The sequence below is a fragment of the Candida albicans genome, chromosome 5 (genome assembly GCF_000182965.3).
Source record: "Candida albicans SC5314 chromosome 5, complete sequence".
NCBI lineage: Eukaryota > Fungi > Ascomycota > Pichiomycetes > Serinales > Debaryomycetaceae > Candida > Candida albicans.
In genome coordinates, this window is record NC_032093.1 from 159,569 (window position 1) to 181,888 (window position 22,320).

The following is a 22,320-nucleotide window of genomic DNA, read 5'->3' on the forward strand; positions in this document are numbered from 1 at the left end:
ACACTAAGCAATCTAAAAACAAAATATTAAAATAACACCTTATAGGAGCACTTATTGACGAACAAATTCAACAAAATACAATTTATAATCTTCAACATCTAATTCTTCACGATGATTAACTTTATAATCATCTAAACAACATTCAAATTTTTCCATATCAGTATTAGTTAAAAAAGTCACCATGAATTGACCAGGTTGGAAAACATTAATACATTTATCAACAATAGCCTTATAATCACCAATCATATTAGTTTCAAATGATGCATAACTCCAACCTGGTTCTGGGGTAACATGAATCGTATAATAATCTGATTCATTAATTGAATTACTAGAAAATCCACATGGAGTGAAAGCAAATCCATCGTGAATTTCTTTAATTGGAGATGAACTTAAACCGGGCATAGTTGGTTGCTTTTTGAATTTGAATAATTCATTTAATCCAGTTTGTTTAAGTATTTCTTGGCCCAAATCATGACCTAAATCGTGATTTGAATCAATGGCAGTATCACCAGGCTTTCTAGTAGTATAAAATTGTTGACTAGCTTCTAAAGATAATTGAGTCATAATGATTTCTAAAGTACAATCATTGACCACTGGAGTTGTTGTTGTTGTTGTAGAGGCAACGGGGTTCTTAGTCTTACCATTACCTCCAACGTAAAGATGCCAATTGGTATTATTACCCACAATATAACTTTTACCATTATTGAAATATTGATTCAATAATTTGACTTCTTCTTGCCAATTCCCATGAACATGGATTTGACGATCTGGGAACATGAATGAACGACGAGAATAAAAAATTTGATAAATATTTTTACTTTGGAAAGTTGCCTTCAACCCCTCGTTTTGTAATAATTCTTTGTTCACAGTTTCAAATAATAAATCTAAACAAGCTAACGTAGTAGTAGTACCACAAGTTTTCAAAATGATTTTATGAGGGAAAACAAATAATGATGATTCACTTAATAAAAATGCATCACATAAATTTGAAGAAACTTTAGAAAGGACTTCACAATGAACTAAATTCAAAATTTCGATCCAAGTATCAAATTTAATATCTCTTAAATTGATTGGTGATAATTCTTTGGATTCATAGAACCAGATTTCAAGTAATTTTTCTGGACCTTCAAAAGCATGAGTTGAATCAATTGCCGTAGAAAGTTCATGATTGGAATAAATTAAAGCTGGTGCAACCATTGTCAGGTAACTTTGGTGTTGTATCCTAGTTGTTTTTGCTGTTGTTGTTGTTGTAATTGTTGAAATTGGTTTCGTAGCAGAGGGTCTGACATAAAAACACTCTTGATTGGAAATTGGGATAGTTATTTAAGTAGTTAAAAAACAATAACTTGTAAAGATTGATCGCTTAAAAAAAGGTTACTGAAAAGATTTCAAGCGGTCAATACAAAAAAAAAAGATTAGAATATGTATATGTGTGTTAAAGAAGAATTCAACAAGTAACTTAGTAAGGAATAATGTAAGATATTTGTAGTTGTAGTTGTTGGGATCCTTCTGGTAGGTTGAGTGGGAAAGGTAGAAAGAAAGAAGGAGGAGGAGGAGTTTTTTCTTTTGTTTGAGTCAAAAGTGAAAAATTTTTTTCTTTTTAGATTTTTTTTTCAAATCCCATCACAGAGAGGAAGAGAAAGAGAGATCTTCATCATAAATAAGACAAAGAAGGAAATCCAAATCGAACTAAAACTTAGTAGTATATGATGTTAGCAAATATCAACTATTATGAGGTATTTAATTTCTTGTTAAATTTCCCTCAAATTTTACTATACTACGGCTGTGAAGAATTATATGGTATTATCATTGGTTTTGTAAATGTACACAGCCCAGAAGGTTACAAAAATATAATTGGAGAAGTAGTAGTAGAGCATTATTATTATAATAATTTCTGATTTCATTTATTGCGCACTGCCGTTGCATCGTCAACCTATTTTTTATCTAGTCCGCCTTCCACGGACTCCGCAACGGTATTCTCTGTCGTGTGCCAAAATAGGTTTTTCTGGTGCGGGATTTTTTTTCTCTCTTACTCTTTCTTGGCACCCACCCACCCAACCAACCAATTAACCAACCCCTTTACTTTACTTTTAACAAGCTGTGAAAATTTTGCACCTCCTTTCATCAACTATATGATCCTATCTAGAGACAATTTTTCTTCAGACTCACACAAACAAGTATTTCATTGTCTGATAGGTAATAACAACGCATTCTATTAACTAATGGCTTAAGAAACAAGTAATTCTAGTACACCAAATAATCAAGTCCTTTCTATAGTTTAAGCACGTGTTAATCAGGCTATAATGTAACCATGTTGATTATACAAAGTTGCAAAAAAAATCCGAATCACGTGACTTGGACTATAGAACAATGCCAACCAACAATTTAATATTTCTAATCAACTCTTAAAACACTAATTAAACTTATAAATAGTGTTATTATGGGCACTCTTTATAATCCATACCATTCAAAATATCAAATAAACATTTATTTACAAATATTGTTTTGTTCTTAATGTTATACTGAAAGTCTTTTGCTGGATGAAAAAATTTCAGTAAAAATTTATGCTAATAAAATATCAATTTCTGGCAAATCAACTATACTGCAACTTACTACTTGTTTTATACTTTATTTAAATTATTGTAACATGAAAACTAGGTTTTACTCTTCAATAACTATTTGAAAAATGATTTACTATAAGGTTATTAGAAAGCCTCTCTAAGTAGTGTTAGGGTTGTTAATGTTTTTGTTGTTGTAATAGAAAAGATAAGGAAAAAAAAGTGTCGTGTACAATCCCCAACATACACACACAAAAGAAAAAAGAAAGCACAAACTGCAATCATTCAGAATTACCAAATCAATAACAATTAGATAAAGTTTAGCAATCTTCTCTAGTTTAATTCTGACTTTTTATTTTTCTTATTTGTTTATTGATCATTTATACAAGAAGAGTAAAAAGAAATAGAAAGAATAATCTATTCTAGTGTAAAAGAAGAAGAATTTATTCTCTTATTTGAAGAGGGTTAAAAAGAAGAAATAATATGTCAATTGTACATGGTAGTGTATTACAAAAGTGGGGTTTCAAACCACAGGGGGAAAGACAAACAATAGAGAAAAAAATAAATTGGTAGCACAAAACTGCAAACAAAATATTTCTCGCATTTTCTCAATCAACCATGTCGACCAAAATTAATACACACAAAAGATAACCGCGTTTTTGAACCCATCCACTATCAACTTCCCCCACGATATGTTTTGACAGGCGATTATTTTTTAAGTTTAATCATAGGTTAAAATAGGTTAGTTCTCAGGGGATTGATAAACTTTATTTTTTTTTTTTGTTCTTCTTTTTATTTTCTGTCAATATTGATAAGAAATTGACTCTTAACCGGGAGAATATTGAATAGGAATTTCATTTCACTCGCGCATTATGTTCATCTTCTACCATAGTACGTGGGCATCAACAGTACTTACATTGTTTTACGAATTGTATTGATGAATTTCACAAATCAAGATAAATTCTTTGTTTTTTTTTTTTAATTTTTGATTTTTAGTGCTGAAATTCTGAGATTTCAATCGACTCAATCATCAACTAATTTGTTCTAAACTCTAACAAAAACCAAAAAACAATACAATACAATGAAATACAATAGCGTATCTCTCATTATTGATTGTATTCATACTGTGGTTCATGTTCGTTGAGTAAAACTGAACCTAATGGTAAAATCATATGTCTAAAGAAAAAACAAAACAAAATGGAACATAGTGATGGTTTTATATTACCAAGGCGTACACATATTATTGTTGTAATTTCTTTCGGACAGGGCTTTAAACAATATAAATTTATTCTATCAAACATATTGACGCATCATTATTTTATATTACACTTCCAATAAGGGGAATTAACAGCTACGGTACCTTTTTTTTTTCACAAATCTATGACATTGAATGAAGCAAGGTACCACATATCCTTGGTTTTGACCTTACCAATCAATTATTAGGTACTACATTTGAAACCATAAATATCGCAAAAGAACGAGCCAGAAGAACTCGCTGGATAACTTTAAACAATACAATTCACTAATTTTGCTATATTATTGTTTATTATTTTCAAAAAGACTAAATATTTTCAATTCTAAGTAAAAAAAAAAAAATTAGAGAGAACAATAATGAATTTTTAAAAAAGTTTATCAAAACCTCGAGTTTAAGTCTAAGTTTAAGCCTAAGTTTAAGCCTAAGTTGGAGCAATGATAGTAATGGGTTACGATTCATGAAAATTAGTCAATTCTTTTTTTTTTGATTTTTTCCTTTTTCGTTCTGTTTTTCTACTTATTCAGATGATAATACAATACCTATTATTGATTTATTCAAATATTTAAATGAAATTTACTAAAGAAGTACTACTCTCGCTATTGTCGTAATACAATTCACTTTAATATTTTAAATAATTAAACAAAATATAGAAGAATACAATTGCAAAAAAAAAAACAATACAATGAACTACAATTTTAGATTTAAAAAAGTAGCTATTTTTGCAGCCTTTTCCTGTTGTTACCATTCATCACAAACACGTAGTTTCCTATTTAGTATTTGTCAACAACAACAATAAAACTAAATATACTTTCATTGGTTATCTTCACAGTCCAACAATTCAATTTGTCAAAGACTAATTTCTTACAATAACAACAATTGTGGTGGTAAGTGGTAAGTGGTAAGTGGTAAGTGGTAAGTGGTAAGTGGTWRGTGGTTGGTGGTTGGTGGTTGGTGGTGGTGGTGGTTGGTGAAAGCCAGAAGTTCAACAATTTATCAATAATTATTTTATCTACCCTTTTACAAAGTCTATAAATAATCAAAGAAAATTCCCTAAATTTATATTTCTTCTTCTTTTTTTGAATTATCACCAAAAGAGAAAGAAAAGTTCCCCAAGGTTTTTGCAATAATGTTATTCACTTTATCCATTCTTTCCACATTATTGTTCAGTACTTCAATTTCTGCCATTGAAATCACTCAAAATAGAGTTGATCACGGTACAATTACCACCAGTATTGGTGATATCACCATTGATTCCGGTGCTTATTGGTCAATCATTGATAATTCAATCTCAACATTTATTGGTAATTTAGATATTAAATCTAATGCTGGATTATATATTTCCCTGACAATTCTGAATTTACCACTTTTAGTTCTTTTAAATTCTGGTTCTGCTTCTATTACTAATGATGGGATTGTTTCTTTAGATGCTCGTACTTCAACTCAAGGTTCTTCTCAATTTAATTTAGTTGGTGGTTCATTTGAAAATAATGGAGAATTTTATCTTGCTGCTTCAGGAGCCATTCCTATGACTATGGGACTTACAGGTAAAAGTTGGAATAATAATGGATTAATTGTTGCTTATCAAAATGAAAGAAGTTCTGGTTCTGTTAAATTTGGAGTCATTGGTCAAACTATTACTAATAAAGGACAAATTTGTTTAACTAATCAAGTATATCAACAAACTAGTAAAATTGATGGATCTGGTTGTGTTACTGCTAAAAAAAATGCTAGTATTTATATTTCAAATGTTCTTGATCCGCAATCAGTTTCTACTGAACAAAATTATTTTTTGGCTGATGACAAATCTTCAATCATAACTCAAGCCGTTGGATTTAATACTCAAGTTATCAATGTTTTCGGATTTGGTAATGGTAATAAAATCGGTTTAACTTTACCATTAAAAAGTGGTAATGGTGGTCAAGCTTATAGTTATGATTCCGATTCTGGTGTTTTATCTTTATCAAGTGGTTTGTTTGGACAAAAATTTAATATTGGTCCTGGTTATGATTCTAAATTGTTTAGTATTGTCACTGATAATAGTGAAGGTATCCCATCAGTTAATAATGGTGCTGTTTCTTATTCTGGTCCTGTTCCAAGTCAAAAATCATTACCTTCGGCTTGTAATGTTGAATGTAAACCAGTTCCTAATGCACCAGATGATGGCTCTTCTTCTAGTAGTTCTGTTGTTTCTTCTACTACCAGTACTGCCAGTACTGATTCAGCTTCATTGTCATCAACAAGTGGTGAAGAATCTTCAGCTTCAACAACAACAACTGAATCCAGTGAAACTTCAAACACCTCATCAAATGCATCTGAAACAAATGGATCTTCTACAGAATCTGAAACTACTGGATCTGCTACAACTTCTGAAGCTTCAGAAACAATAAATTCATCTGAATCATCTGAAACTTCAGGGGCATCTGAGACTTCTCAGTCTACTGGAACTAGTGAATCAAGTGAAACTGAATCAAGTGTTACTGAATCAAGTGAAACGGATAGTATTACTGCTACTACTTCTGATACTACCTCTAGTGGTAATGATAATTCATCGGTTACTTCCAGTTCAGACGCTTCTACTGATTCCATCACTTCAGAAACAGCTTCATCTTCATCAACCCCATTATCTGGTGATTCATCTCAAGTATCTTCTTTGACAACTGGAACATCACCAGATACCATTGCCAGTTTCCAAACCGACTCTACTTCTTTTGGCTTTGGCTCTGGCTCTCCTTCTTCTGGTGCTGTCCAATCTTCTGGTGTTACCAATAGTACACCAAATACTGGTGATGTTAATACTCAATCTAATACTGCTAATATCGCTACATCTGATAATACTGCTACATCTACCGCTTCTAATGATACTGGTGTTAATACAGCTACAGCTACAACTACTGGTACTGGTACTGGTCCTGACAACAACAACAACAACAATAACAACAATAACAACAATAACAACAATAACAACAATAACAACAATAACAACAATAACAACACTAACAACAGTGGTGTTTCTGCAGCTGATTCTAAAGCAAGTGGTGATATTTCTACTGTGACAGCTTCAAGTACTACTTTAATTTCCGTGGCATCAGTATCATCAACATATCCTATTGCTAATGAATCAAGTTCACCTTCTTCTTCTTCTTCTTCTTCTTCTTCTTCTTCTGGTACTCCTGGTGAAGTGATTCCAAATGCTAATGGATCTTCTAAATTATCAATTGGTATGACATTCATGATTAGTGGATTTGCTACAATGTTTGCTTTATTCATGTAAAAGGGCTGTTTAGAATTGTTACTTGAAGTTGTTTTGTTTTGTTTTGTTTCGCTAGATTTCTAGCCTTTCTTCACCTTCTGTTTATTTTTTTTGAATTTCGGTATCATTATTCTTTCAATAATGATGTTATAAATAACTATACTACTATTTTCGGTCTTTCTATTTTGTTTATACTCAACTTCAATAGTTTGATAATCATATCCATAGTTCTTTATTTTTATGCAATTAAATATCTATCGTTGATTAATTTTAGTGATCTCTTAACGAAACATTAAATAATTGAATATCTTCTTCGTATTTGTTTTAATCGACTGGGCATAAATTCTTATTATTGCTATACTAACTATATATCAACCTCGTGTGATTCACCCTATTTCATCAGAATGAAATCAAAAAAAGAAAAAGAAAAAAAAAGGCAAACAATTGCTTGACCGATTAAAAGACAAGAAAAAAAAATGGTAATAACAATCTTATACGAAGAATATCCAATAAGAATGATTTACTGTGTTCATTGCGTTCATTGGTGATTAAACCTCTAATAATAGCTATACACACCAAGAGTTTAGTGGTAAACTAAATTTAGTGAATTTCAAAACTAAACCCTGGTTTGTGATACTTTTGTGTGTAATATGCAAGAAGGGATTAAAAGAATTTCTTTTTTTCTTCTTTTGCTTTATTCCCGAAAAAATAATAATTTAACAGACCAAACATGTAAGGTAGTACGTACTATATCAATCCTATTCAGTGGAAACTACTCTTCCGTAGTCGGACTATTGCCACCACACTGAGACTCGGGTATAAATAAATACCCTCCTAGACGCCCTTGTCGTCGACTACTTCTATAGGCTTTCTAGATACCACACTAGAGCAAATACACGCTATTCAGCATTGCCTAATCATCACAATACAACATCAACATTATTAACATCATCATGGTTATTTCAGCACATTACCTAAAAGTTTTCATATTAATACTTGCAAGTGTTGTTTGTAAATCTTTTTGTTCAAATTTTTGCAATATGCTTGTTTGCGTATCCTAGTGTATGATGGGATATAATACTTGCTTTTCCGCAAATTCCTAATAGAAGATTATTTCTTGAACAATTTCTCTTTTCCATTTTTGCCTTTAAATCGAAAACTTTGAAAATTTCCTCAAATGCTAACTCTAATCTATTATTAATAGTACAAAAATTGCTTTTTATAACCCAACAATTCCTCAACATTTACAAGAAAAGAGGAAACTAGCAAACATCATTAGTATTATCTGATTAGTTTTAAACCAACTATAGTTGAAATTAGCAATTACAAATAGACCCAACAACAAAAGTAATATAAAAACAATGGACTCAAATTACACACTGTGGCAAAGGTTGTAATCATTTTCTGCTTTATTTTAATTAGTGAGCTTTTTAACTTTTTAGTATTTGCATTACAAAGACTAAACAAGCAATAAACCAATTCTAAAAGTTTATTTTTTGCCAATGATCTTTATTTATTCTTTTTCTTGTCTTTTTTTAGTCTATATAGTATACTAATGACAATAGGCAGCAGTCAGAGATTACAAATTCGTGTTTTTTCACAGCAATGATATGATATTTTTGACTATTATCTAAAAACTTGATATTTGAGAACTTCAAGACTGTTTCTTTTTCGTTTAATGCAGAAAAACAACAAACAAGTCTATATTCATTTTAGAGTAGTGAGGATTTAATTTTAATTCGTCAATGTACCAAAGCAATAAATTTTTTCTTTTAATAATGTAAATCCTAAGATATTGGTTGTAACGGAAAACATTTTGTTGTTATATTGTTTGCAATATAGTTTTAACAATTCAACATAATGAAAGCAGTTTGATGGTCTCATTACTATAGATCTTTAATGTCGAGATTCTTATGGGGAATTCTTTTAAATTGGCATCACAACATAAGCAAGCAAGTGTATCCCCCAAAGACGGGTGGTGGGCTGGACTCTTTTAGCACGCGGAGACACGTAATGATAGCACTAGGAAGAATATTCATAATTCATAAATGCTTTAGTGTTGATACATAATATAAAGTGAAAACTAAAATATCACTAAAACCCCACTAATCGATTATCTCTCAATTCCCTGTTTCTCTTTCTCCTCCGGTTCCGCCTCATTTTCTCATTAACGCTGATTTTTCTCCTTCTCTCATATGTTTTTTGTTTAAAGAGATAGTTTAATTTTGTGATAATATTCCAAGAATTTGTTGCAACAGTTGCTATCAGTTGAAATTGGAAGGTGCAAATTAGATTAAACAAGCTTTAACTAATATCTTACACACAAAAAAAAAGTGGTGTACATGAAGATTTGAGATAATGCCACAAAAAGTTTGTGAAGGCGGATTTATACGTCCAGCTTTTTGTTTCTTCCAGAAACCATTTTCCACCATGTCAGGGCTTATTGTCATTTATAGCCGAAGTTCAATATTTTATTTCCAATACCAAAAAAAGAAAAAAAGTTCGATGCATATAAGGGTGGCTGTAATTGTCAAAAATAGAAGATTTATCTTCCACGTTAATAAATATAGGCATTACCATTGCTAAGAAAAAAACAAACAAATAAGCGGATATATCAAACGCTTTCCACTACCAATCTTTTAGAGACGCAACTGGTCTAAACTCCATATTTAAATTTACTATTGTTTTATCTATTAGATCTCATCAATTAGATCTCATCAAACCAACAAAATAAATTTTGTGATAGCGTTGTTGGTGTCCTTTTCCCCCAATTGAAAAATAAAGCAAAATTTTAACCAGGTTTGTGAGACATTTGAATTGAATTTCATCTAAATTGACTAAAAACTATTCTTTCTTTCTTATGTCTGGGCAAATTATAGACTGAAAATGTTCTTTTCTTCTTGAAGAGGGTAGTAACAACAATAGAAAGCCACATAACTATATGGTGTTACGTGATCAAATCCCATTTTATAAAGATTTTTCAAGTTTTTCTCATTTTGATTTTGTATTACTTCTGAACTTTTTTGACTTCAAAAGTGTGTCACAAATGAAAGAAATAAGATACTTCAATTGAATTTTATGTCCATGTGGGTAGTAGTTGCTATTATACTCTTTGCTGATCGACACTTTTTCATTTTTTAGCAAACTTTTAACTTGCATAAACAAATTCCTTTCTGCCATCACCACCACATTTTTCTGTAAATTAAAATAGACTTGAATTAGTTTAGAACGATAAGTTTTTGCAGTGGAAAAATGTATTCGCAGAATTAATCCGTTACAAAATCGTCTAGCTAAACTTATGAATGACGCAACAGAATTTTTTCAATTAGACACTGCAGCATGGTTATTGCTCAGTACCATTTCTGCACAAGTAATATTTGCCAAGAGTTGTTGCTTTAGTAAAATATAAACAATATTTAACAAAAAACTAGATAATGACAAGAAATTATAAAATGTTTAATAATAATAATAATGTCACATCCCTCAGAAAGACTGAGAAATAAGAAACTTTTTTTTTCGCAATCAAGGGTTACCAACCATTGATTTTTTTTAGGACTACCCTAAACCCTTGAACAGCACCCAGGGCTTGTGTAGTTTATTTAAGTATAACTAAGTTCTTTTTTTTGAGAGGTCAACAATTGTATAGATACTATCCAGGACAATGTATAATTTCTAGTCTCTGAATTAATTAAATCTCTAAATAAAAACAAAATTTATTATCCACACCACACACCAAATCTAACATTTATTAAAGTTCACTTGGTTGGACTTAATTATCACTTCTGCATACTGTATAATCTACTTATTTTGCGGATAATGAAATGTTGAAATCTAGACCGCTATTTCTCGTAATTGTTACAATCAAATTTAGACCATCTAGCTTTAGTTTCTTTTTCTTTTTCTTTTTGTTTTCGTTCTTTCTTCTTTGTTACCCTAAACAGTTCATGTTTGTTGCTTTCGTCATTAATCTAGCCGAAAACGAGGTTTCAACCACAAGTAGTTAGTCATACAGAAATATGAATTCGAAGAACCAATTCCCAAATTAAAACACGAAAGTCTGTATGCACAGTTGATAAAATTCACAAACATAAACCTTGTACGCCTTATGTGTTCGTAATTATCACTTTTTTTTTGCATCATTTTTATCTTTACAGAGTTAGAGTCGACGTTTCAGTACCAATATCGATATTGGCTAAAATTTATTTAACTCAACTACATACAACTTGGAGGTTGTTTCTTGGTTGAAGCCCATTATTTTTTTTTCTTAACAATTCCATCTTGAAAATAAATATATATATATATATATATAAACCGAAGACGAAGTGTAGAATTATAGCTAAAACTTTCAAAATTTTTCATTAATATCATACCCGAATAAAAGCAAAACCACAATGCATTTGTTCAAAAGAATTGCTTTAACCTTGTGGTTAATAATCAGTTCCACTTTAGCTGTTGTTATCACTGAAGATAGAGTTGATCGTGGTACTATTAGTGTGAATCTTGGCGAAGTCACTGTCAACCTGGGGGCTTCATGGTCCATTATCAATAATGCTGTAACGGCATTTGCTGGAAAAATAAACGTTCAATCTGGTGGTGGATTATACATCTCCCTGACATCTCCACTCTTGGCCCTTCAAGTTACTTTAACGTCTTTGCTTGACCTGATCACAAATGATGGGGTTATTTCTTTGGATTCTCGTGCTTCGTTGACAGCTTCAAACTATAATTTGATAGGTTTGTCATTCACCAACAATGGTGAAATGTATCTTGCTGCTTCAGGTGTATTGCCAAGTACTATGGATCTCACTGCCGCCAGTTGGACCAACAATGGGTTGATTGTTGCTTATCAAAATCAAAGAAGTTCCGGGGTTTTGAATCTTGGTACCCCATTGGGAGCAATCACCAATAATGGTCAAATTTGTTTATATAATCAAGTTTATCAACAACAAACAAGAATAGAGGGGTCTGGTTGTATCACTGCTAACAAAAACTCTGCTATCTATATTTCCAACGCAGTGTTACCAGTTGCTACTACTCAAAACTTTTATTTACAAGATAGTAAATCTTCAATGATTGTACAAGCAGTATCCAGCACTCAAACATTCAATGTCTATGGGTTTGGTAATGGTAATAAAATTGGTATAACTCTTCCAGCAGTGGGGATCCCTCCCAATCCTGCATACAGTTACGATGTTGACACAGGGATTTTGACGGTGAGAGCAGGATTGCTCAGTCAAAAATTTAATATTGGTCTTGGATACTATTCACTTTTTTTTAGTGTTGTCACTGATAATGGTGCTGGCTTACCATCAACCATTTTAGGCTCAATATCTTATTCTGGTCCTGTTCCATCAAGAAATTTACCCGCATCTTGTAAGATTGCTTGTAAACCCGTGCCTACCGCGCCAGGAACAAATCCAACTGAGTACACCACCACAATAACAACAACAAATTCTGCTGGTAACCCATTGACTGAAACTGGTGTTGTTGATATTCTGACCGATTCAAATGGTTCTTGGTTTACTACTACATCAATTTTCCCAACTACATCTCAATCTAGTAGTTCTGAAACTGTTGCTTCTTCTAGTCAACCAGATTCTTCATCCACTGAACCTTCTGCTTTCCCATCATCTACTGGTGACTCTTCAGCTGAACCATCTATAACTAGTGACTATTCATCCAGTGAATTATCCGTTGTTCCATCATCTGCTAGTGAATCCGCTAGTGAATCATCAGCTGAACCATCATCTGCTAGTGAGTCAGCAAGTGAATCTGGAAGCGAATCCGTTGCTAGTGAAACTTCAGCTAGTGAATCCGCTAGTGAACAATCTTCAACTAGTGAATCTGTTTCAAGTGAATTTGCTTCTAGTGATTCTTCTTCTGAACCATCATCGGCCAGTGAATCTTCTGTCGAGTCATCATCAGCCAGTGAATTTGTTGTACCATCTTCAGCTACTGAAACCTCAGTTAGTGAGTCTGCTAGTGAATCTTCTGCTGAACCATCATCTGCTAGTGAATCTGTTGCTAGTGAGTCTGCTGTTAGTGAAACCTCAGCCAGTGAATCAGCTGCACCATCATCAGCCAGTGAAACATCAGTTAGTGAGTCTGCTGCTTCATCTTCAGCCAGTGAACTGTTTGCCAGTGAATCTTCTGTTGAATCATCTGCTGTTCCATCTTCTGCTTCTGAATTTTCAACTAGTGAATCTGTTGCTAGTGAAACCCCAGCTAGTGAAACCCCAGCTAGTGAAACCCCAGCTAGTGAATCCGCTAGTGAACAATCTTCAACTAGTGAATCATCTGCTGAAATATCGTCTGCCAGTGAATCTTCAGCTGAACCATCATCTGCTAAATCAGCTATTAGTGAGTCTGCTAGTGAATTTTCTGCTGCTCCATCTTCAGCCAGTCAATCTTCTGCTAGTCAATCTTCAACCAATGAGTCATCTTCACAACAATCTTCCGCTGAATCATCATCTACTGGGACATCTTCAGTTAGTGCTTCAGCAGCAACTTCTGAATACACTGCCACCTGGACTACCACCAACTCCGATGGGTCAGTGTCCACTGAATCTGGTATCATTAGTCAATCTGGTTCTTCATTTACCACCATCACCACATTTGTTCCAGATGCTACTTCTGAATACACTACCACCTGGACTACCACCAACTCCGATGGGTCAGTGTCCACTGAATCTGGTATCGTTAGTCAATCTGGTTCTTCATTCACTACCATCACCACATTTGCTCCAGATGCTACTTCTGAATACACTACCACCTGGACTACCACCAATTCCGATGGATCAGTTTCCACTGAATCTGGTGTTGTCAGTCAATCTGGCACATCATTGACAACTATCACTACATTTGCCCCAGATGTTACTTCTGAATACACTACCACCTGGACTACCACCAACTCCGATGGGTCAGTGTCCACTGAATCTGGTATCGTTAGTCAATCTGGTTCTTCATTTACCACCATTACTACCTTTGAACCTCCTGTTGTATGTAAGAGAGATGATGTGAATTGTGGTTCTTCAATTGGTTTATCTACACCTTATTATGGAAATTCTTCTCAACCATTATCATCAACAAAAATGACAGATACCTCAGCTACCCAAACTGTGGATTCATCATTGTCTTCAATTACTGATGCCACAACTACACAGTCAGTAAATAGTCTTGAAACACCTGTCCCAACTAGTGGATCTGGCAATGGATCCAATAATGGCTCGGATAATGGCTCCAATAATGGCTCCAATAATGGTTCAAATAATGGCTCTGGATCTGGTAATGGATCCAATAATGGTTCAAATAATGGCTCTGGATCTGGTAATGGATTCAATAATGGCTCGGATAATGGCTCCAATAATGGATCTGGTAATGCTTCTAACAATGGCTCTGCCAGTGGGTCAGGTTCTGATAATGGTTCTGATAATGGTTCTGATAATGGTTCTGATAATGGTTCCAACAATGGCTCCAATACTGACAATGGATCTAATAGTGGGTCAGATTCTGGTAATGGAATAGATAATGGCTCGGGTAACGGTTCTAGTGATGGTTCCGATAATGGAACTACCAATGGCTCGGGTTCCGGTGGGGAATCTAACAACGGCTCAGGTAATGGATCAGATAACGGCTCGAGTCCTGACAATGGTTCTAATAATGGTTCTAATAATGGTTCTAATAATGGTTCAGGTGATGGAATAGGTACTGGATCGAACAGTGACACCGATAATGGTTCTGGTAATGGATCTAATAATGGCTCAGGCTCTGTTAACGGATCTGCTAATGGGTCTGGTAATGGTTCTAACAATGGTTCAAATAGTGGTTCTAATTCCGACAATGGCTCTAACAACAGTTCTGGTAATGGATCCAGTAGTGACTTGGGCTCTGTTAGTGGAACAGGCAATGGATCCAACGAAGGCTCAAGTAATGAATCAGGTGCCAACAATGGATCTAACAATGGTGCTGGTGCTCTTCCTGCCGCTACACTCTCGGTTGTTCCATCACCAAGTGCTGACTCCGGCTCAACTAGCTCCGCGTCGGCTATGGTTATTCCAAATACCAATGGCTCTGGTAAATTACTTAATGGAAAAGTACTTACCTTGAGTGTGTTGTCTTCAATGGTTGTTGTTTTCTTGTAAGCTTGATAAAATGATAGGTCAATCCTTTTTATTATGATTTACATTTTCAGTCAAATTAGAATAGTTTGCTACATTTAACTATATGATTTGGTTTACTTTTTTCGGTTTTTAATTTTTATTGCAAAAATATTGATATTGATTTTGCTTATTTGTTTTTACATTTTTCTTGATTTCGGTGTCATTGTTTTAATGATAATGATAATGTATTTTGGTTAAAGCTTTTATTTTTGTATTTTTATGCTTTAATTGTTGATTTTATTTGATTATCTATTATTATTTTGTCAAACTTGAATTGTTTAATAATTTATGGTTACTTTTGTTTCGTATGTATTATTACTATCATTACTTCTACGTATATGAGATTGTATTAAATATATTGTCTATTTGTTTATTCGTAAAATTTATTCAAGAGAGCTGTAAGTAACTGCCAAACTTTTGGTAAACTGGCAATGCCATAAAGATATTGTTTCGGAACATTTACACATATAATCAAGGAAAAAACTTCTCTATAGTAATAAGTATCACCAAAATAAATTTTTCTTTTCACAATAAACACATTTCACAAATATCACTGATAAAATAAATGAATTAGAAATTGTGTGATTTCATTGACTGTCAGTTGAATTAGAATAATTATGGTGTTACACTAGTTTATTTGGTAAACACGAAAAGTATTTATCGGTGTAGATTTTTCAGACGCGTTTTGGCAAACATTCTTCTTACTAAAAAAACAAACCTTTCTCCCATCACGTCTTTATCCATTTTTAATCCAATGCCAACTGCCACCATTGATTGTTCATCTGCTCAAGATATACTAAACAACCCTTCAACCAATGATAATGATTTGATATTTACACCTTATGGTCTAATGTTATTAGAAATACAGGGAGAATTAAATCTACCTAATGAGTTCCCACAAGGTCAACCTAAAACTGATGAAGATCATGAATATTTAAATAATTTTATTACGATTAATGAAATTCAACATGCTGTAAAATTTGGGAATTTAGTGTTTGATGAAAAAGATAACAGTAAAGTGACACTTTATATTGGTAAATCTCAAAGATTATTAGGTAATGTTGTTAAATTATCAACCCCATTAGCGGTTTTGAGAATACCGTTGAAAAACGAAGATGAGATGATGGTGGATAGCAATAATGACAACGTCAACAAATTTAAGCAAGAAGAGGAATTAATAAAATTGGTGGATATAGTTAAAGCAAAAGTGATATTCAAACAAAGACCATTACCAATTATGTAAATCCAATGTATATATATATATATAACGTCTATTAGAATGTTATTTAAGAGTATTATTACTACAACAACATACAAGTCTTTTCTTTCTTGAAAATTCTGATCCACCTTTCTAGAATTTGGCTCTTTCTGTAGTTCTATGATCCCAATTTATTTGTGCACTAGTTTCAAATCCCATGTTTTGTGGGTCTGCAACAACTATGTTTTGATAAATTTTCAAAATATCATCACTGGTGAAACCCAATTTATCTTTCAAATAAGGGATAATCCCCCCATATTTTTCATGAAATAAACCAATAGTAGCCAACATGGCTTCATATCTTGAACTGACTAAATTCCGGAACCCATCTTCTTCAATACTCCAATTCTTCCTGCCTTGAGAAATTATTTGTTCAATGCCTCCAGATCCATCATCACCCAATTTTTCACGCAATTTCTTTACTGTTTCTTCAAACTTTCCTTTCAAGACAGGATGATCTGGTCTCAATCCAACTGTAGTTAATTCATATTCTTTTGCGATAGTGTTTCTATCAACACCTGCAAGTAATAAGATCAACATTCCTAGCATACCAGTACGATCTTTACCAGCAGTACAATGGAATACAAATGGTTGGTTTACGTCCCTGATATACTCAAATATTGTCTTGTAGGCATTAATTCCAAATTCTAACATGTCTTCATAAACGTTGACATAAGTTGACCAACAAGTCATAAGATTTGTATATCTGATAGCTATGGCTTGTGGTGAATAATCATCATTAGAGAAAACTGGAGAATGGATTCTTTCAATACCATATTTCGATAAATTATCTGGATATCCATCATTTTTAACTTCTCCATCGGAACGTAAATCAAATATTGCCTTGATACCTAAATTTTGTAAAGTTTGGAGTCCAGTTTCAGTCAACCCAGCAATATTAGCACATCTGAATGCAAAATGTGGTTTAACATAATATACCAAATGATCTTGATTCTGGTTTTTATTGGCGGACCCTTTGATTGTATCTAATTTGAAAGTGGGAGCATGAACTCTCCAGCCACCAACATCTCTAAAATTACTGACTCCATCAACATTTTTCCATCTAGCAACTCTACCAATATCTCTACTGGTGGCAATAAATCTTTGTAATTCCATTTCTGGAGTTAAAAAGTCTATTATATAATCAGTGACCAAATAATTATAGTTTACTCGTTTGCCATTTTTCAAAGGTAAATTATATGGATTAAGTTCATGTAATTCATCATCGGCCTTTATTTCCTTGTGGCCATAAAAATTATGATCAGCATCAGGAATCAATTTCAATGTATGTGATAATGGACCTCTATTTAACGCATTGGCAAAATTGGCACTATCATATTTGGGAATGATTTCATCTTCAGTACCATAAACACTGAGAACTGACCAGTCTCGTGATAAGTCCGTCAACTTACTTAAATCTGGTTTCGATAAAGATATAATTTCCCTTGCTGATAAATTGATCTGTTGATAAGATCCACGTCTATATGTGGTTACAGGGATAAAATCCAACCCTTCTAACCCGGCATATCTATCTAAAACAGTTGGTGATGTAAATCTGGCGGAACAGTTAACTAAATTAGGGACAATTATGGCACTAGGGTCACCTGCTCGTCCTAATTGATCTTGAATTTGGGCCCATAAAAACATGGCAACCCCACCACGTGAGTGTGAAATAATTGACGACAAGGTTAAATCAATACCAGTACCGTTTAATTTCCCATCACGAATAAAGTCGGCACTTGATTGGATATCTTCGACATCTTGAGTCAAGGTACGACCTTCTAATTCATTAGCATTGTCTGCACTATTACCACATCCTCTAAAATCGATTCTAAGGGAAAATATACCCAATTCATTGGCCAATCTATGTGCCAATGTCTTTTGGTAACAATAATTTCTATGACCACCTTGTCCATGTAAGATTAATGCTGCTTTATGAGTTACAGGGACTAATCCTTCTTCAAATGGGTTTTCGGAATCAAACGCAAGTGGAATTGCAAGAGTCCCCGTTACACCTTTCCCAAGTGTGACTTCTACTTCTCTAGGTGTAGGAGGATGATATTTGGAAACTGTCATCTCGTTTATCAGTGTAATAGTTGTATATGTATAGATGTCTCTGAAGTGTAAAGAAGAGTGAAAAATAAGAAGAAAAGAAAGTGAATATTATTTTTGAGGGCAATAATAAACCCGAACTTATATGTCTAATAAGATCCCCAACCACTGTTAGTACGTGGGCAATAGCAGGAACACAACAGAAAAAAAAAATATCACATTCACCCCTCAGCTTCACCGCCTAGTATACCACCCGCCCACCCATTCCCCCAACACCATGTTTAATGCGGAGAAACAAACTACCATAACCACCAACAAATCTTTATAACTTCTTCTACTAGTGTTAGCCCTACTCCTCAGTAATGTTTTCCTTGTATATATCTTGAAGATAGCTTATGTTAGGGGAACTCATTTTTACAACGATGACCCAAATAACCGATTTGATTATCCGTGTATATCCGTTTGATCTAGCGTGCGTGGGTGTGGCGACATCGTGTATTTCTTAATTAGGAGAAAGCCGCAAACACCAAATGTACCCAACTCCATTTGTTTTTTGGCGTAATATCTAAGGGTATTTTATAGTAGACGTTTTAGTATATATTTGGTCTGAAAGTAACAGGAGATTTTTAAATAATCAACCTAAAACTATATGAAAGCTGGAGATGTTATACAATTGCACAGAGTAACGATTTCAAAATTCAAACTTTCCTTTGTGTATGGGTTTAGTTATACGAGCAAATTATTTTTTGATGTTTTTGCTGTGATCTTCTCAGTAAAATTGTTTTCGTAATAATTTTGCAATTCATCTTCCAGTGAAATCTTTCTACAACTTCAGTAGTATTATTATAGATCACAAATTTTGACTTTAATTTAAGTCCTTCTTTTGGACTTGTTGGTTGTTTCAGTGAACAAATACCGATTGTTCAAATTTTGTTCAACATATCTAAAAACTCCAGTTAAATTAATCACCATCACAGAGTTATTCTAGCTCAGTTTCAGCGTGTAAGGACTTTCTGACTTCTTGGTGCAAAAATATGACTCAGTCGTGTGACATTAAGCACAGAACTTTACCAGTATGGATAGGAGTAACAGATAACAATCAAGAAAAATCTAAATACTTAAAATGATCCCAAACTTCAAGTGGTTTAAACTTTTCCCTTTGAATTTTATTTATATTCGCTTTGTAGGATCTACGATAAGCTATACATAGCCACAGGAGTAGCAAATTTTACAGATTTATTGTGTAAACTCAAAGTAGGTTTTTTGTTAAGATCTTGCTGCTAGGTATAATGGAACTCTGATATAAACCTAGAATCTTTCATTAACATCCAGATTGAAAATAACTCAACTCTGTATTGAACAACGAGATTGTCTGTTTATCTGAAATAACGGGATACTACATTTATCTAGTGCAACATTCTTATTTTCATTTGATTCCTACTACGACAATGACAGAGTCAAATCTAGATTGCGGGCAGAATCCGCTAACAACAACAAAAATTACAAAAAAAAAAATGTTTATCCTAAGCTAGACCAATTCTTTCACTTCCAATCTGTAATTAGAAGAACAGTTAGAATGAACCCTATAAACTATTGCCACAGAAATAAATACTATGAAGAAGAAGAGGTTTTGCGGTTGTGGTGAAATTTTCATGTTTTCTTTTTATTTTTTAGCAGTATGAACACTACTAACTAAAAAAAAAACAAACTAGTCATTAGCAACTGAAACAACACAAAAGAATAGAAAGGAAAAACAGAATCAATCAAATTTCTTCAATTGCTCCAACCCAGAAAGATATATTAATGTTCTACAATATAGATTAGATATTCATTTAATTATTAATACATAGATTGGAGACTTTGTTCGATTTTGCTCATTGCCAAGGAAAAGAAAAACATACATACAAAAGAAGAAGAAGAAGAAGAAAGCTAATTATGGTGACAACTGAGAATGTTTCATCAGAAATTAAGATCACCACAACCACACCCAATGAGCTTTTAGATCCCAATAACAACATTTCCACATTAGATAAATCAAATCATCAACGAAATGAATCTTCTTATTCACAGAACTTTTCCGTTTTGCGAGAATACGATATCGAAACACTTTCTCATAGAAATAGCATGTCTGAAGACGAAATTGACCAAGAATTACCAGACCCTTCATTCACAAATGAAATAGACAACTTAGAACTACTGCAGGGGACATCCAATGATGATTCCAGTACACAAATTAATAATTGCGAACTGAGTGAAGAGGAAAGAAGGAGCAATAGAGATAGTTTTGTCAAACCAACGAACCTGGAGACAGATCAACAAATCTTAAAGTCTGATTGTGATCGTTATGGATTCAAAAAGACATCATCTGTCACAGGACTAACATTAGATGAGTATAATGAATGGTTTAAACTGTATTCGCAGTATTCTCAAGCAAGAAAGAAGAAATGGTTAGTTTTAATGAAAAATAATGGATTGCATGTAGATGATTCAGATACAGAAAGTTTTAACAACAACAACAACAACAACAACAACATACCTACTAGATTTCCACCTAGATCAGATAAAGTTAAGAAAATGATACGTCGCGGGATACCACCAGAATGGAGAGGAAATGCATGGTTTTTTTATGCTGGTGGATACGAAAAACTAAGTAAAAATGTTGGAACTTATGAAAGGATAGTCAAGGCCACTTACAATGTAAAAACGAAGGATACCGAAGTCATTGAAAGAGATTTGAATCGTACTTTCCCTGATAATATATACTTTAATTCATCAATCAAAGGTGTGTTTTCATCCTTAGAAACTTTGCAACAAGAAAAGGAACAAGAAACATTATTGATCAAGTCATTAAGAAGAGTATTGGTTGCCTTTGCACAGCATCAACCACAAATAGGATATTGTCAATCATTGAATTTTTTGGCAGGTCTTTTATTATTGTTCATGGAAGAAGAAAAAGCATTTTGGATGCTTGTTATATTAACAGAAAGAATTATCCCAAAAGTTCATCTGGCAAATCTAGAAGGTGTTCATACTGATCAAGGGGTTTTAATGTTATGTGTTAAAGAGTATATACCCCAATTATGGCAAGTTTTAGGGAAAAATTTCGATGGTGAAACTCTTTCTGAAGACAAGATTTTATCAAGATTACCTCCAGTTACATTAGTCACTTCATCTTGGTTCATGTCAGTATTTGTGGGGATTCTACCTATTGAAACAACTTTAAGATTATGGGATATACTTTGGTATGAAGGTTCGAAAACAATTTTCAGATTCTCTTTAACCATATTCAAAATGTGTCTGGATTCACCCGAATTTAATACAAAACAAAATCGTCGTAGTGGTAGTGGTAGTGGTGGTGGTGGTGAATCCGAACAAATTGAATTATTCCAATTTATGCAAAATTTCCCGAAAAAAATTCTTGATGCAAATTTACTAGTTGATCTTTGTTTTAAAAAAATTGGTGGTTATGGGTTTGGCTCTTTGTCACAAGATGAAATCAACAAATGTAGAGCATTTGTATCTAAGCAAAGAGAGAAATTGACTAAAAAACTGAATCAAAAAGGGTTAACCGATATGACTGATGAGGAAAGAAACACGTTATTGAAGTCTTCTACTGGATTTGAGACTTCGGATATTCATGATGTTTATGGATTTAATCGCTCAATTATGAGTGGGATGGTTTGGAATAAAAATATTAGTAATAAAATGAAGAAAAAGTTTGTCGTTGGGAAACGTAACAACTCCCGATAAAGAAAAAGATTCCTTTTTGATATTTTTTTTAATCTATT

The 22,320-nt window shown here is 33.1% G+C and overlaps 6 protein-coding genes across 6 annotated transcripts, besides 1 other annotated feature; 4 read left to right on the plus strand and 2 right to left on the minus strand. All coding sequences in view use genetic code 12, as the record gives it.

Annotated features, from left to right (window-relative positions):
* Positions 1–51: 51 nt before the first annotated feature.
* On the minus strand, positions 52–1,197 carry SPE2 (adenosylmethionine decarboxylase; the record flags this gene model as incomplete). The annotated part of the gene is made up of 1 exon (XM_709107.2): positions 52–1,197. One exon carries the CDS (start codon positions 1,195–1,197, stop codon positions 52–54), a length of 1,146 nt encoding a protein of 381 aa, XP_714200.2.
* A 3,742-nt stretch (positions 1,198–4,939) lies between these two features.
* On the plus strand, positions 4,940–7,084 carry IFF8 (Iff8p; the record flags this gene model as incomplete). The annotated part of the gene is made up of 1 exon (XM_709108.2): positions 4,940–7,084. The coding sequence occupies one exon, from the start codon at positions 4,940–4,942 to the stop codon at positions 7,082–7,084; it is 2,145 nt and encodes a 714-aa protein (XP_714201.2).
* Positions 7,085–7,794: 710 nt separating this feature from the next.
* Positions 7,795–7,988: a long terminal repeat ((chi-5a) Long terminal repeat (LTR) associated with the transposon Tca10; about 192 bp long, 11 copies per genome).
* Positions 7,989–11,454: 3,466 nt separating this feature from the next.
* Positions 11,455–15,204, plus strand: HYR3 (Hyr3p; the record flags this gene model as incomplete). Its single annotated transcript, XM_709110.2, has 1 exon — positions 11,455–15,204. One exon carries the CDS (start codon positions 11,455–11,457, stop codon positions 15,202–15,204), a length of 3,750 nt encoding a protein of 1,249 aa, XP_714203.1.
* A 772-nt stretch (positions 15,205–15,976) lies between these two features.
* Positions 15,977–16,465, plus strand: CTF8 (Ctf8p; the record flags this gene model as incomplete). The annotated part of the gene is made up of 1 exon (XM_709111.1): positions 15,977–16,465. The coding sequence occupies one exon, from the start codon at positions 15,977–15,979 to the stop codon at positions 16,463–16,465; it is 489 nt and encodes a 162-aa protein (XP_714204.1).
* A 108-nt stretch (positions 16,466–16,573) lies between these two features.
* CAALFM_C500750CA (uncharacterized protein) lies at positions 16,574–18,556 on the minus strand (the record flags this gene model as incomplete). Its single annotated transcript, XM_709112.2, has 1 exon — positions 16,574–18,556. The coding sequence occupies one exon, from the start codon at positions 18,554–18,556 to the stop codon at positions 16,574–16,576; it is 1,983 nt and encodes a 660-aa protein (XP_714205.2).
* A 1,911-nt stretch (positions 18,557–20,467) lies between these two features.
* On the plus strand, positions 20,468–22,282 carry CAALFM_C500760WA (Rab GTPase-activating protein; the record flags this gene model as incomplete). The annotated part of the gene is made up of 1 exon (XM_709113.2): positions 20,468–22,282. One exon carries the CDS (start codon positions 20,468–20,470, stop codon positions 22,280–22,282), a length of 1,815 nt encoding a protein of 604 aa, XP_714206.2.
* Positions 22,283–22,320: the final 38 nt, after the last annotated feature.